The sequence below is a fragment of the Habropoda laboriosa genome, unplaced genomic scaffold (genome assembly GCF_001263275.1).
Source record: "Habropoda laboriosa isolate 0110345459 unplaced genomic scaffold, ASM126327v1 scaffold22, whole genome shotgun sequence".
NCBI classification, from domain to species: domain Eukaryota; kingdom Metazoa; phylum Arthropoda; class Insecta; order Hymenoptera; family Apidae; genus Habropoda; species Habropoda laboriosa.
Window position 1 is genome coordinate 745,370 of NW_017100261.1, and position 12,957 is coordinate 758,326.

The 12,957-nt window shown below is 48.6% G+C and overlaps 1 protein-coding gene across 1 annotated transcript; it reads right to left on the reverse strand.

The window, feature by feature from the left end:
• Positions 1–2,288: 2,288 nt before the first annotated feature.
• Positions 2,289–12,007, reverse strand: LOC108572728 (LIM domain only protein 3-like). Its single transcript, XM_017935006.1, has 4 exons — positions 11,919–12,007; positions 11,453–11,716; positions 3,681–3,921; positions 2,289–2,589 (listed from the first exon to the last, which is right to left on the reverse strand). Exons 1-4 carry the CDS (start codon positions 12,005–12,007, stop codon positions 2,434–2,436), a joined length of 750 nt encoding a protein of 249 aa, XP_017790495.1. The 3' UTR covers positions 2,289–2,433.
• Positions 12,008–12,957: the final 950 nt, after the last annotated feature.

Sequence of the window (12,957 nt, forward strand, 5' to 3'; positions counted from 1 at the left end):
CGCGATTTCGCTTCACGTCGATTTCTCCACTCAAGACATACGGCGGGGGGATGTGAAATCTAACAGGGTTCACGTGGAGGGAACGGAGCTGGAAAAGGACGGGAGGGAGGGGAGTAAATGTCGCGGAAAGATCCATAAATAGAGGAATAAAAGACGAGTTTACCACACAAACACACACACACACACACACACCCCGTGTGGTAATACAAGTCTGTTGGATATGAAATGAAGACACGCTTGAAACTCATCGTGGTTTGTATTTATAAGAATGTTATATTTTCTCGGTAGTAATGGGAGCCCCTATAGAGGCGGTAAATATATTAATAGTGCGCTAATAAATGATATTTATATACAGATGGATAAAAAACGAGGGGAAAGTGTGTTCGTGTTTACGTGTGTGTACGTGTACGTGTTTCGGCTTTTGTCGCGCCAATCACTCGTATTGTTTCTTCCTTTCTCACCCTCTTTCACTCTCTGTGCAGGATTGCTGGCCGCTTGCTTCGCGGCGCACCTCTTTCTCTCGTACCGTAACCTTTCTTCTTTTCCTTTCTTCTTCTTCTTCCCTCCTTTTTTGTACTTGATCGATTCGGTGGTCTCGAATTGCGGTATCTCGTGTAATTTACGCGCGACTTCTTCTGGGTCGAGTTGTGACTTCGCGGAGAAATTGCCTGAACGGAAGGTAAGCGCGTAGGATTTCGTTCATTGAGATCGCGAAAGGGGGATTGCAGAGAGAAAAACGAGAGTGGCGAAAAGAAATTTGTCACCGTCTTATTCGTTCGCGATCAGGCAAATTCTACCAACGCTCGCCACACCTGTAATCCACGGCCGATGTTCTATGTGTGTGTGATTTGCTTCGTCGGTGATTTAAAACGGATCGTTTATCAGCGCACGCAACGGTTCTCGGATTCTCAGCCATCTTTTGGTATCGACGTCGCACTTTTACCTTTACCGTTCCTCTCTTTCTTCCCTTCTCTCTCACGTCGTTTCTACACTCTTTACAATACTCTCGTGTTGTCCGTTCTTGCTCGTATTTTGACGTTAAAGTGTAAAGCCGCGACTAAGCCCCATCGGTTCCCAGCAAGTTCCCGATCGCGGACTTACCACCGTTAAAGATGCATCTCACCGCGAAGCTCGAGAGAGGAGAAGCCGCACACGAGCCCGTGAGCAAACTGTTACGGCTATTATCACCGAGTAAGGAATATTCGAAATCCGAGACCGTCGACTTGCTCACTCCCGTGGGGCATTGAAACTTACATCGTTAATCTTTGGTATCAGCCACATCGTGTGTACGCCGGAGAGATATTTTGGAAACGCCTCCCCGAGATTCGTCAGATTCGCGCCGTCTAAATTCACCGCGAAGATCGAACGTCGTCGAATGTATACAAGACCTTTCCAAACGGTTTTATACCCGCGCTCCTGATGTTCGTTCGAGCGTTCGACGATCAAAATTGAAAAACAGCAAACACAGTAACTTACGAACAAACTCGCGACGATTTCTCTTCCCACGACGTCACACACCGACAAAAACAAAAAAAAAAAACAAAAACAAAAAAGAAACATCCTCTTCTCTCTCTCGTGACACGGGATGGCGCGCTATACGGAACGTCGAATGCCAACGAATCGCGAGTAATATACCCATGGAGAAATCATCGATTGGTCTGCGTATACTGATAGTCTTTTCTCATGTTGCAGAGTCGACGGTACAGAATATTTACAAGAGAACTCTGCTCCATTCACGCTGTCACTCGCGCTCTATCACACTTTCATCCTTCTCTCTCGCACTTCTAAATCACTCCTCCCTCTCTCGTTCACTCACTCTCTCTCTCTCTCACTCGCTCACTCACTCGCTAGAAATGTATCTTACATGAATCGCCTATTTTATCGTTACATGTTGTACCGTATATTACAAGACGTGCGTTAACGTGTCCTCCGTGTGTGGTGCACGCGTCCGCACGAGACGCTCTCTATGTACGGATATCCACGTCCCGTGCGGCTCCTATTCCTTCTTCATAAATTTATTCATATAATTCGCGATCACAGTGATTATTCCCAAACCTCACGACGAAAATCGATCACCCGGAAGTGTCCTCGAGATTTCCTTCACGGAGATCGTCCTTCTTATTTCTCTCTTACACCTTTCCTCTTTTCCTTTTCGTCGCGAACGATTCGTTACAGAACCCTCCCGTTTACACCCATTCACCCTCCCCCCCCCAACCCTTTTTTCTCACCGATTCGTATGTATCGTGGTTACATGTACGAGTGTCCCTATCACTCTGGTTCCTCGCGCGTATTCACTTGGTCGCGACGTTGTTCAGCCCTCGTCCAATCCCGCTCATTTCTCTTCCCCGGTTCGTGTCTGGTCGTCGGTGAGCGTCGACAGCCTCAATAACCGCTGAGACATCTGAGCTTCTTCAGGGGGGGTGACACCTCGTTTCAGCTGGTCGGCGCCTGCATAGACATCGGCGGTGGCTTAACCGGACCGAGTGCCGGACCCGATAGCCCGTTGTTGTTCATATCCCCAGGAGCCCTGGGACCACCGACGCCTATGGCTGTCCCGTTCACCGTTGGCGTGCCCCCCGGCATCTGACCCTGCACCCATAAAATCATCATTCTCAAAGGGAACGGAATCGCGTTGGTCGTGTTTCTTGCATGCCGAGATTTATGGAAGAGAGAAAGTTCGGATTTACTGCGCTAGGGGCGATCTTGTGTACCGTTGTTCGAGGTGGAATAAGATTAACCCCTTAGGAACGACAGTGGGGTTATATATAGTTAGCTAGGTGTAGTAAGAGAAGAAGTTGACATGTTAACCGTTTTGGTGTGGCGTGATTGTGACGAAAAGTGCTTGCTAGAGTTGCATGAAGGTAAGGGTACGTGTGATTGAAAATTAATCGTTTTGGGGTAGTTAAATGTAGGGTGATTTTGGATGTTGTGTGACAGTTGTCTGACAAAGATATAAATTAGTTAGTTGTGTATTGGACTGAGCAAAAGTTTGGAATCGTTGTGCATTGCAAGTTAACGACTTTGAGAACTTTTTCGCGAATTTTGTGTCATTCATTCATTCTGCAGATCAATTTCAAATGTGCAAAGAATTAGTAACAGATTCAATATTGATGAAAATTCGCAGATGATCCGAAAATTTCGGCCAATGTAAAAATGATCATCTCATTTTTACAGAGCATATATATACGCTATTCGCAGCGAAAGGGTTAAGCATTTGGGTAGGTAGATACAAATATTAGGTTTCCATGCTTCGTTGAAAAAATTTTATCCTGCGATACGAACTACATTTGCAAATTTCATGGTATCGATATTCAGAATTGTTTTTTAAGTTACCTTTTCCGATGTAATTCGTTCGGTTGACTTAATTCGAACACCATCGAAACTTCCAAAAGCGTGCAAATTTCCCCGAAGACGGGGAAAAAGTGACGTGAAAGGAGGAAAAAGGAAGCAGGCGGAAGGCAAGCAACAGCCAAAGGCAGGTCTCTGTCGGTTAGGCGAACGAGGCCGAACACGCGAGCACAGTTTCCGGCAGCGCGGCGTTTTCCAATTAAAACACCGGCTAAGCCTGTGATCGGCGACGACGTGCACACCGACCAAGGCGTGCGACGCTATTACGCACGCGTGCGTGAAGCAACGTTTCAAATGATCCAGGTTGTGCTCTCTCTCCTCTCTTAACTTACGTTCGACACGTGATTATGTTGACCCACCGACTGGCCAAGTGCCTGATGAGGTTGCAGCGGATTGTGACCCGGATGCATGTTCTGGCCAGGCGGTGTCGGCGCTGGGGGCAGTTGCCTTTTGATGTACGCCATCGAGGCGGGTGTTTGTGGTGGCATATTGGTGGGCGCGAACCTCTCCTCGTAGTCGTACTCGCACAGGATTTTATTCTCGCACAGATAGAATCGATCGCCCACGCAAAACCTGCAATCAAAAACGAGAGAGACTGGTTCGGTGTAGTCCACTGACGTGTGTGCACCAGACTCCGTGTGTTCACGAACCGCGCGCCGCCGCCACCTCTACAACAGGCGTGCCGCGGTTCGATGAATCGTCGTCGAGATTTCCGCGCGATACGTTTCTCGTCACCTGTTACGTTGCTGTGTGTCGCGCGCGAACTCGGTTGAAAGGGAACGCCTCGAGGCGGGTTCGCGTTTCACGGCACGGAGATTCCGTGGAAAGCCGCGGCGAGGATAAAAGGGGTTGCCGCGGCAAACTAGTTTTCTTTGGGTCATCCTTATTTACGATCGTTAGATTTTTCTTATTGTTCCCCTGTGCTGGATTCGCACCGGTCTGCGCGAACTGTCCGCGGACCATTGCTTGCAGTGAATATTGCTCGCTTAGGAAGCGGTACATCAAAGAGCCTACCTACAAGCTCAACTTTATAACTGCTTGTGTTCTGCTATTATATATACGATATTACTTTTGTTCGCGGATGGCCTGCGAACAGATCGCGAACCATGTTGGTGGACACTTTTGCGAACAGTGAGCAGTTTGCAGCGAATATTATTTTCTTAGGAGGCGGTGCATCAAAAGGCCTGTTCGCGAACAGATCGCGAACCATGTTCGTCGTCAGAGTGAACACTTTATGAACAGCAAGCAGATTGCAGTGACCATTGTTCACATCAAAGACCCTGTTCGCGACTTCAACTCTATAACTGTTGGTGTTCTACTCGCGAGCAGCAAGCAGAACATTGCTCACGTACGAGGCGGTGCATCAATGGGCCTGATCGCGAACCACGTTCGTCGTCAAAGTGCACACTTTACGAACAGCAAGCAGTTCGCGAGCTGAACTCTACACCTGTCGGTGTTCTGCTCGCGAGCTATTAACGAGCTCCAGCATGTACACGGTATTACTTTGGTTCGCGAGCAGCTTGCGAGGAGCTCGCAAACAATTTTCCTCAGTGTGGACTCGGTATAATGTACGCAAGCTTCAATTAATATCGACAGGATTAAAAAGCAACAACACAGGAAATTACAAAACGTCCCGAGAAATAAAAAGAGCGTACGTGTGTGTTCGTTCATTCGCGAGGAGTGTGGTTCGTCGATAATCGGTTGATCGTCGCGACGAGAGAGAGAAAAAAAAATCAAAAAGAAAGAAACGAAAAAAAAAACACGCACGCGCACGCAGCAGGAGAGAAAAAAGGAGAAACAGTGGCAAAGGGTGAGTAAAGGGGGTAGGAGTGGTGGATAACGAGCGTATCGCAACGTGTCGGACAAATAATTATTATCGGGCTTCTGTCCGCGAGCGGTCTCACATCCGCTTTGATCCCGGTAGGAAATACGAGAGCGAAATACGAGAGCGGCAGAGTCTGGTTCGAGGTAGATACTCTCATAATCGTACGGCAAATAGAATTATCGCGTTGCGCGCGGCCGCTCCCGACGAGCATAGCTTATACCGGGTTTCGCTCGTTTCCCCCATTATACGCGTCGTCTGCTAAATGACGCTGTACTCTGATCCACCTCCTCTCTCTCTCTCTCTCTCTCACCCCCTCGTCCCTCTTTCTCTCATTCTGTTTCACTTGTTCTCCCTCTATCATCGCCCTTCTGTCACCTCTGTCCCTCTCCTTCGCGTTCCTCCGCCGCTATTCAGCTGACCGTCACCTGCTTGTTTCTGGCCTCCGCCACGCGAGACCATCCTCTCGCCACGACCGGTCTTGTCTCTCCCTCTCAAGGTGCTCTCTCCGCCTTGCCAATTGCCTGTCAGGTAACCGCGCCTGGATATTTACTTTCTTTCCTCCTACTATTCGCGGATCTCTTCTGACCAACCTCCACGCACACACTCTTCACACCACTCTTCCTACCCTTTCTCTCGCGTACCTTTGCGCGATTTCGATAGGCACCGACTGCGTTAATTCGAGCCGGAGAAAGTTTACGGACAGGATGTTCCGTGTATACCAAGTTCTTTATACCAGACAGCAAAGACCCCGCTCTCCGTTATGGGAGGATAGAAACATTAGACCACGCTTGATTGTATGTACACTGGCTGTGCAAACACGGTACACAGTTTCCAGAGGCGAAGTAACTCGCGCGCTCGAGGGGTGTTAATTTATACGGGTAATTAAGTCGTTGGTGCTTTTGTTTTCGCGATATTAAAACGTGAAAATTGATTCTGAACAGGCGGGGTGTGCGACAAGGTGGTGCGGGAGGGCGGATTCTTTCTCCTCCGCGAGCCTGAACCGAAGCAGATATTCCCATAACTACCAGCCGGTGAAATTATCATGTTGCACGAGTGCACTCGTTCCAGAGCCTCTATTATGATCGCGGGAATAATGCCGCGCGAATCCCATTCCTCTAATTCTCGCGACCGGTGCAGCTGTCTGTCGTGACATGATACCACCGCGTGATACTCGCCGATTTTCCACTTTCGTCTAGCGTTTTCAACCAGCTCTGCGCCCAGAAGAGAGAGCTACAGTTTAATCCTATCGGTTAATCGTTCCTCCCCTATTTCATTGTCCTAGCCTCTCTGTTCAAATTACTCGCGACAATAGACACGCACACACACCTGGACAAAGATAAAACCCTGTCTAAACTATCCTTTACTTCTACCCCGGAGAACCGCAGCAAGGAGGATTCCCTTGAAATATTAACTGTCCAGAGGACGAAGAGGAGAACGCGAGACATGTCCTGCCGGTCGAAAGACGCCCGAGCTCGCGTGGAAAATTTCAATCTAGAGAGAGGGCCGGCTTGCTCTCAGATCGCTTCGACTGAATGTTTAACGAGGGTCGCGAAAGCTAGCGAGGCCTTCTCTCGTGGACGTGTGTATGCAACGAGAATCCGAGAAAAATCGGACACGACCAGAGTCCCGTGGAAAAACGGCCAGCCAGAGAGGAAGAGAGAAGGGCGTTCGTGTAAATAAATAAAATAACCGGTGCCAATGCGTGACCCCATTAGACTCGCTTTACAGGGACGAGAAGAAGGAGAAGGAGGTGGAGGTGGAGGTGGAGGATCGTGTTCGATGCAGTGGTAGGAACGCGATGCTAACCAGGAGTAGCAGCAGCGAGCCGAAATAAAACATTCACCGCCGCCTGCTCCTCTGTGAATCCTTTTCTTTTGAAGGGACACAGGTTTCTTGAATAAAATTTGCATACGCGCCGGCGTCGCGATCGTGTCCTGGGACCCGTGCGCGCCAGCGTTACCGGTTTAATTTGCGCCGCTGCTGCTGCCACGACCGGGACGACGAGTTTCCTCCTGGTCGTGGAAGGAAAGAGGATTACACAGCCGGGCCTTCCCGTGTCCAGCTGCAAGGCGTTGCTACGGCAAATTAAGCGTATCGGCTCGAACAACGAAGCCGCGCGCGATTAATGCCTCGTTTATAGCGTACGCGTTACTTTCTCCCTCTCTCTCTCTCTCTCTCTCTCTGATTCCCCTACCACGGTCAGTATTACGCTAGGTGTAAATGTATTCGCCCCGCGGAGTGTGTAAAATATGAAGCTTCCTCTGGCGAGAAACGACCGGTCGTAAATGCTCGGACGATGCCGATGTAATGGCGGTTTTCGACATTTTTTTTCCACTGTCCGTCCAGTCGTATTCCACACGCGATTATGGTAACGTATTTTGGAACTGGTTTTGTACGCGAGCGAGCGCGCGACCAACGTTCGGTTACGCGTGAACAGGTGGAACTTGTTAATCGAGTCGGCGAGTATGTCTTGCTGCGTGCGACTTGTTAACGGGAGGGGAAACAATGATCGTTAGTGAAGACAATTACCGTCGTTAAGTTCGTCGAGAGAGAGAGAGAGAGAGAGAAAGATCGGAAGGTAATCAAGGGCGTGGACGAAAGAAAATGATGAATTTTTCGGGTTGAGAACGAGCGACGGTGGTGGTAACTTCAATTGCTGTTGGAAAGCAACGGTCGCCGGAGAAGTACGGTTCGATACGCGAGCAACGAAGAATTAGGGAACCTCGAATTAGCGACGCCACAACGGCAAACTGCAATTTGTAGTCGGCGAGGGCATTAACTGGGCGGTCGTTAAATTTGACCGGACGTCTTCTCGAGAGGATCGAAGAAACGTCGAGGGGACGCGAATTCCCGTTCGCCTCGTTGAACGTGTGTGTACGTTCATGTGTGCGTGCGTGTGTTATATAGTTGCGGAAAGCCATCGGTGCACACGCGACGCGATCACGTTTGTGTTGGTGAGCACCAGGAGAGAGAGAGAGAGATATCTAATTGGATCGGTAAATCATCCTCTAACCAGGAGGGTGGTAGGCTAGGCACCGCCACCGGCAACCCTTTATTCTGTGTTATTACAGTCTAAAGTTACCCCGTGTAATTGTTGCTGTTTAATTGCAAACTCTAAGTCGTCGCGTTACACGTCGCGGCGCCCCGCGTATAATTGCCCTCCTCGAGTTCACCCGCTCGTTTTTTACCGGCGAAATAATTGGAAGCGATCCCCTCCTTCTCCTCCTCCTCCTCCTCCGCCCCCCTTACTCGCCCAAGCCAAAACGGGGCAAATATCTAAATCCAACCGAGAACGCCCCGTTGGAACCGTTTCGATCTGGGGCTTTCCGCTGCGTTTCGGTGCTTCGATCAAACGGGGAATAATTGGCGGGATCACCGGTATGCTAAATTACCAATGAAGCCTAATCGTTGGTAATTCCGGCTGGTTAGAATAAACGGTGGTTTCTAAGTCTAGCATTCCTGTTGTAGGTAAAGATACAGTTTTAACGAATAAGATAGAAATGAGAACGGGTTGATGTAATTAAGTAGAGAAAGAACCCTTTCCCCTTTTTTTAACCCTTTCGAAAACACTTCAACCCTTTAATCGTGACGCGTTCTAAGAAAGAAATTTTGAACATTTAAATGCATTTTTCATATTTTGTCATATTGCAGTATTTTATTTTAACTCCTTTAACCACTTTAACCCTTTAACCGTGACGCGTTCTAAGAAACAAATGTCAAACATTTAAATGCATTTCTTGATATTCTTCATCTTGTCTATATAGATTATTCTAGCTATTCTACCATATTGCAGTGTTATTTTAACCCTTCAACCACTTTAACCCTTTAATCGTGAAGAACAAAATTTCGAACATTTAAATACATTTTTTAATATAGGCTGCTTCATCTTGTCTAGATTATCCTAGCTATTCTATCATCTTGTAGTATATTATTTGAACCCCTTAACCGTGACGCATTCTAAGAACAAAATTTCATAACATTTAAATGCATTTTTTTATATAGCTACTTCATCTTGTCTATATAAATTAATCCAGCTATTGTACCATATTGCAGTGTTATTTTAACCCCTTCAACCCTTTAACCGTGAAAAACAAAATTTCAAACATTTAAATAAACATTTGTGATATAGCTCCTTAAACGACGAAATCTCCGCGAACCGATCGAAACTACCACGACGCACGCGTTAATCGAAAATTTCGAAATTAGGTCGATGTCTATCCAACGTGAAAACACAATCTCGTAACTCCTAAGCGGAATCACTCCATGAAACGGGCAATCGTCGAAGCTATCGTTGCGGTGTCACGTCGAAAAAGCTTGCAGCGAACCGCAAGAACGTGGCGTGTGCGCAACGCGCGGATCGGAATCACGGGGACAAAAGCAGGTTTCGTTGATTCCGTTGAAGTCGGTTGCGCGCGGCGGATGAACGCGCGACGATGCCTTGGGCATGCCCCCCGCCGCCGCCGCCGCTGCTGCCCGCTCGCCGGCCCATTGTCGAAGATAGACAATGCCACGCGATAAAAACGTAAAATTGATGCTCTTTTGTTCGCATTGTTTGAGAAGCTGTACAACGTTTGTCGCACGCCTGGACGAGCCACTGTTATTGGCTCCAAACTACATTCTCCTGTTCCGTTCCTCCTTCTCCCACACCCTTCCACCACCTCCTCTCTTTCTATTCCTCTGTCGACCTCACTCGTGATCTCTCTTTCTCTCCCTTTCGCGCCCTTTACCGTATCCAGAGACCTCTGCCAACCACTCGCTTCTGCTACCCTCGAAAACCTTTCGTTTCGTCAATAAGCCAGCATTGTGTTTCGCCACGGTTCCGTAGTTTCGCCGTTTTACATTGACCGTTCTCCTCCACCTCCTCCCACTTTTCTACCAAAAGCTTATTCTTTCCTATTTTCTTCTCTATTTTCAACCCCCTCCTCAAACTCCCTTGGCTCTTTTTATCGTGTCTTTTCGGGTTTCTTGTTGCTGTCGATGAACGTCGCGATTCACGGACTTTATTCTCTCTCTCCCCCTTTCTTTTCTATATACACTTGATTCGTCTCCTCTTCGTGCTCGTTCGATTCTGTTAAACTTCTATATACATACATACACAGAACACTCCTTTGTCTTAGAATTCTCTCTCTCTCTGCGAGTTGGACGAACGAAAAGGCAGTCGAGGAGGGAATCGCGACGCTGGTGAGTCTCGTGGAATTACTCGAGCCTCGTTACCGGCGGCAATAAAATTTCGCATCCCGGCAAATTACTCGCCGCTGTGTCCGTTGTAATTTACGCGTCAGATGGCAGACCGGATGATCAGAGTGGGGAGGGCATCGCTTTGAGCCAAATTGCGGAACTTTAATAAAACATGAACAACGAGAGAACCGCGATAGAAACGAAGGGTAATCGCGAGAAACGAGAGCGTGTGAGAGAGAGAGAGAGACAGAGAAAAGAGGAGAAACAAAGTAGAATAACCAGGAGAGAAAAAACGATCGAAAGATAGGCACGATTTTGAAACGAAAGCACGATTCACGATTGAATTCGTAAAGAAACGAAAGCCCGGGTAGAGATAAATAGAACTGCGAATTTCTCTCGGTTTTTTCGTCGTTGTTCGCGAGAGCTCTGGTACGGCATTTAGGGACCGTCTCGCTCGCCCAGCACCGAGCAATATGATACAAAAATGTCAGCAGTATCCGGATAATTACATAACTGGTCTCGAGGGGTCAGAAGAGGAGGCGGATGGAAGGACGGCGAGGTAGGAATAACGCGACGAGAAGTTGGCCTCCTCCTGCGTAGAATGCTGGCGCAGGCGGTAGGAAGAGGTCGCGACGGATAGAGCACAGGGTGATTTCCCAGCTGACCTGTAAAGCAACTCCCGAGTGGACTGTGTCTCTCGCAAACCAGTACTCTCGCTTCTTTCCTTTCGTCCCCTGTATCTCTCTCTACCCCTTTACCCTCTCCCCCTCCCGCGTCGCGTTCCACCAGCCATTCCTTTCCATTCCTCCTTCCCCACCCACCCCCACCTCCCTTCGTCTTTGTTACTTTTGCATGCGTACGGGTCCCCTTTTCTTCGTTTGCATCGCTCGTTCATCGCGATGTGAAGAGAAACGTGAACGTGGTGGAAGAGACAGGGTGAACGAGTGAGAAAGAAGGAAAAAAGAAGCGGGTTTCTTCGACCAGCACAGCGAAACGTTAAAACGAGGTGGAAGATGCGGGAAGGAGGATTTTTCTTTTTTTTTTTTTTTTCTTTTTTCGTTAGAATAGGCGAAGATTAGAATGGTTTGAAATGGAACTTACCGATGTGTACACTGTTGACAGGCGAAACAATCGAGGTGATAAACATTCGTCCTGGCTTTCATGACCATCTCGAACGCCGGTATATGCTTGTTGCACGCCGCGCAGTTTCCCGTGTTCCCGAACAGCCTGAGGTAGTCCCTCTTACAGAGGATAAGGTTGGCCTTGGTGAACAGAGAAGAACCGACCTCTCCTAACCTACAGTCGCAGCACCCGCACTTCAGACAGTCCTCGTGCCAGAACAGGTCCAAGGCCCTGAGGAGATACCTGAAGAACCGACCATAGGTTTCCTTCTTACCGACCCGGCAGCATAACGTGGCTCGTGGCCTGATCTTCCAGCGCCATTTACGCGGAATAAACTTATCTCTCTCAATTAACCCGTGATTCGAGGAATTCTACTGAATTCTCTTCTCCTTTTCTTTGCTTAATTAATTAGTGTAAATTGTTTAGGAATTTAACAGAAGCTCACCTTTCCGTGATCGCTTTCCCACATCCAGCGCATTCTTGCTGCGTGGTGCCATTTTTATTCGGCTCCGACTTGCTCACGTCCATCGTCATCGTGATTTCGGCTAGAACGCCGTCTGCAACATGGAACAAGAACGGGTGCGACTCGTTAAATCCGCGACACATCGTGAATCGTGTCTCCCTACCATTGTGCGTTCGTGACAATGCCACTGCCGCAGACAGCCCACCGCGTAATGTACACGTACGCCGCGATAATAAGCGTCTGCTAAGTGGCCGACAACACGGAATAACGATCCACGCTAATTGGACCGGTCGTCCGTCGTCGAGCGTTAAATCTCCCGTGTTTTTCGATGGATCAACGTCGACATATTTTCTACCCTACGGGATATTTTCCGATACCCGAAGTCCCTTCTAATTTTAACACATCTAACTATAGAGATTTAACTTTAGAAACTAGGCAATGTTGGTAACTCCCGGTCGTCGATCGTTTCCAACGAACCGCGTGGTTCTATTCCAAACAACACCATAATAACAACGCTATTTCGAAAGAAGAAGCAAAGAGAGAAAAAAGTTATCAGAAACGTTCATAAACAAACGAGAGTAGCGCATCAAACAAGCCGCGGGGACGACTTTTCGATCGGAGTACACAGAGATCGAGTGTGTATGCGAGGCAGAGGAAACGCGGTTAGGCTCGTGGAGCCGGCGCAGCATCCGGTGGCCGCGTTTCAGAGATCCACAGCGGGGCAGACGGTCGGGCTGGGGGGAGGATCGATCCCGGGGGGGGATCGTTCGAAGTCGACGATGGCCCGGCGCCGTTGAAAAGCGGCAAGTATACGGGAGGAGGAAACACCGACGACCACATTCGCAGAAAACTGAACGCGTTTCTAAAGGCGATCCGAAGGGAAGGAGAGGTACGGCCAGGCTAAAATGGTGAGTGGCTGCACGGCGAGGCGCGGGGGCTTAATTAATTAGCCGGATACTTTGAGTAACAATCCATTATTACATACAAACATCCTCGGCCCCGGGGCCGAGCTGTAGCTTTA

Excerpts from the sequence above, each read along its gene's own strand:
- LOC108572728 (XM_017935006.1), bottom strand. The coding sequence starts at position 12,007 with ATGACGATGGACGTGAGCAAGTCGGAGCCGAATAAAAATGGCACCACG. Across the intron at positions 11,717-11,918 it reads GGGAAAGCGATCACGGAAAG|GTATCTCCTCAGGGCCTTGG; the intron begins GTGAGCTTCTGT and ends TCGGTTCTTCAG. Across the intron at positions 3,922-11,452 it reads TGTCAACAGTGTACACATCG|GTTTTGCGTGGGCGATCGAT; the intron begins GTAAGTTCCATT and ends TTTTGATTGCAG.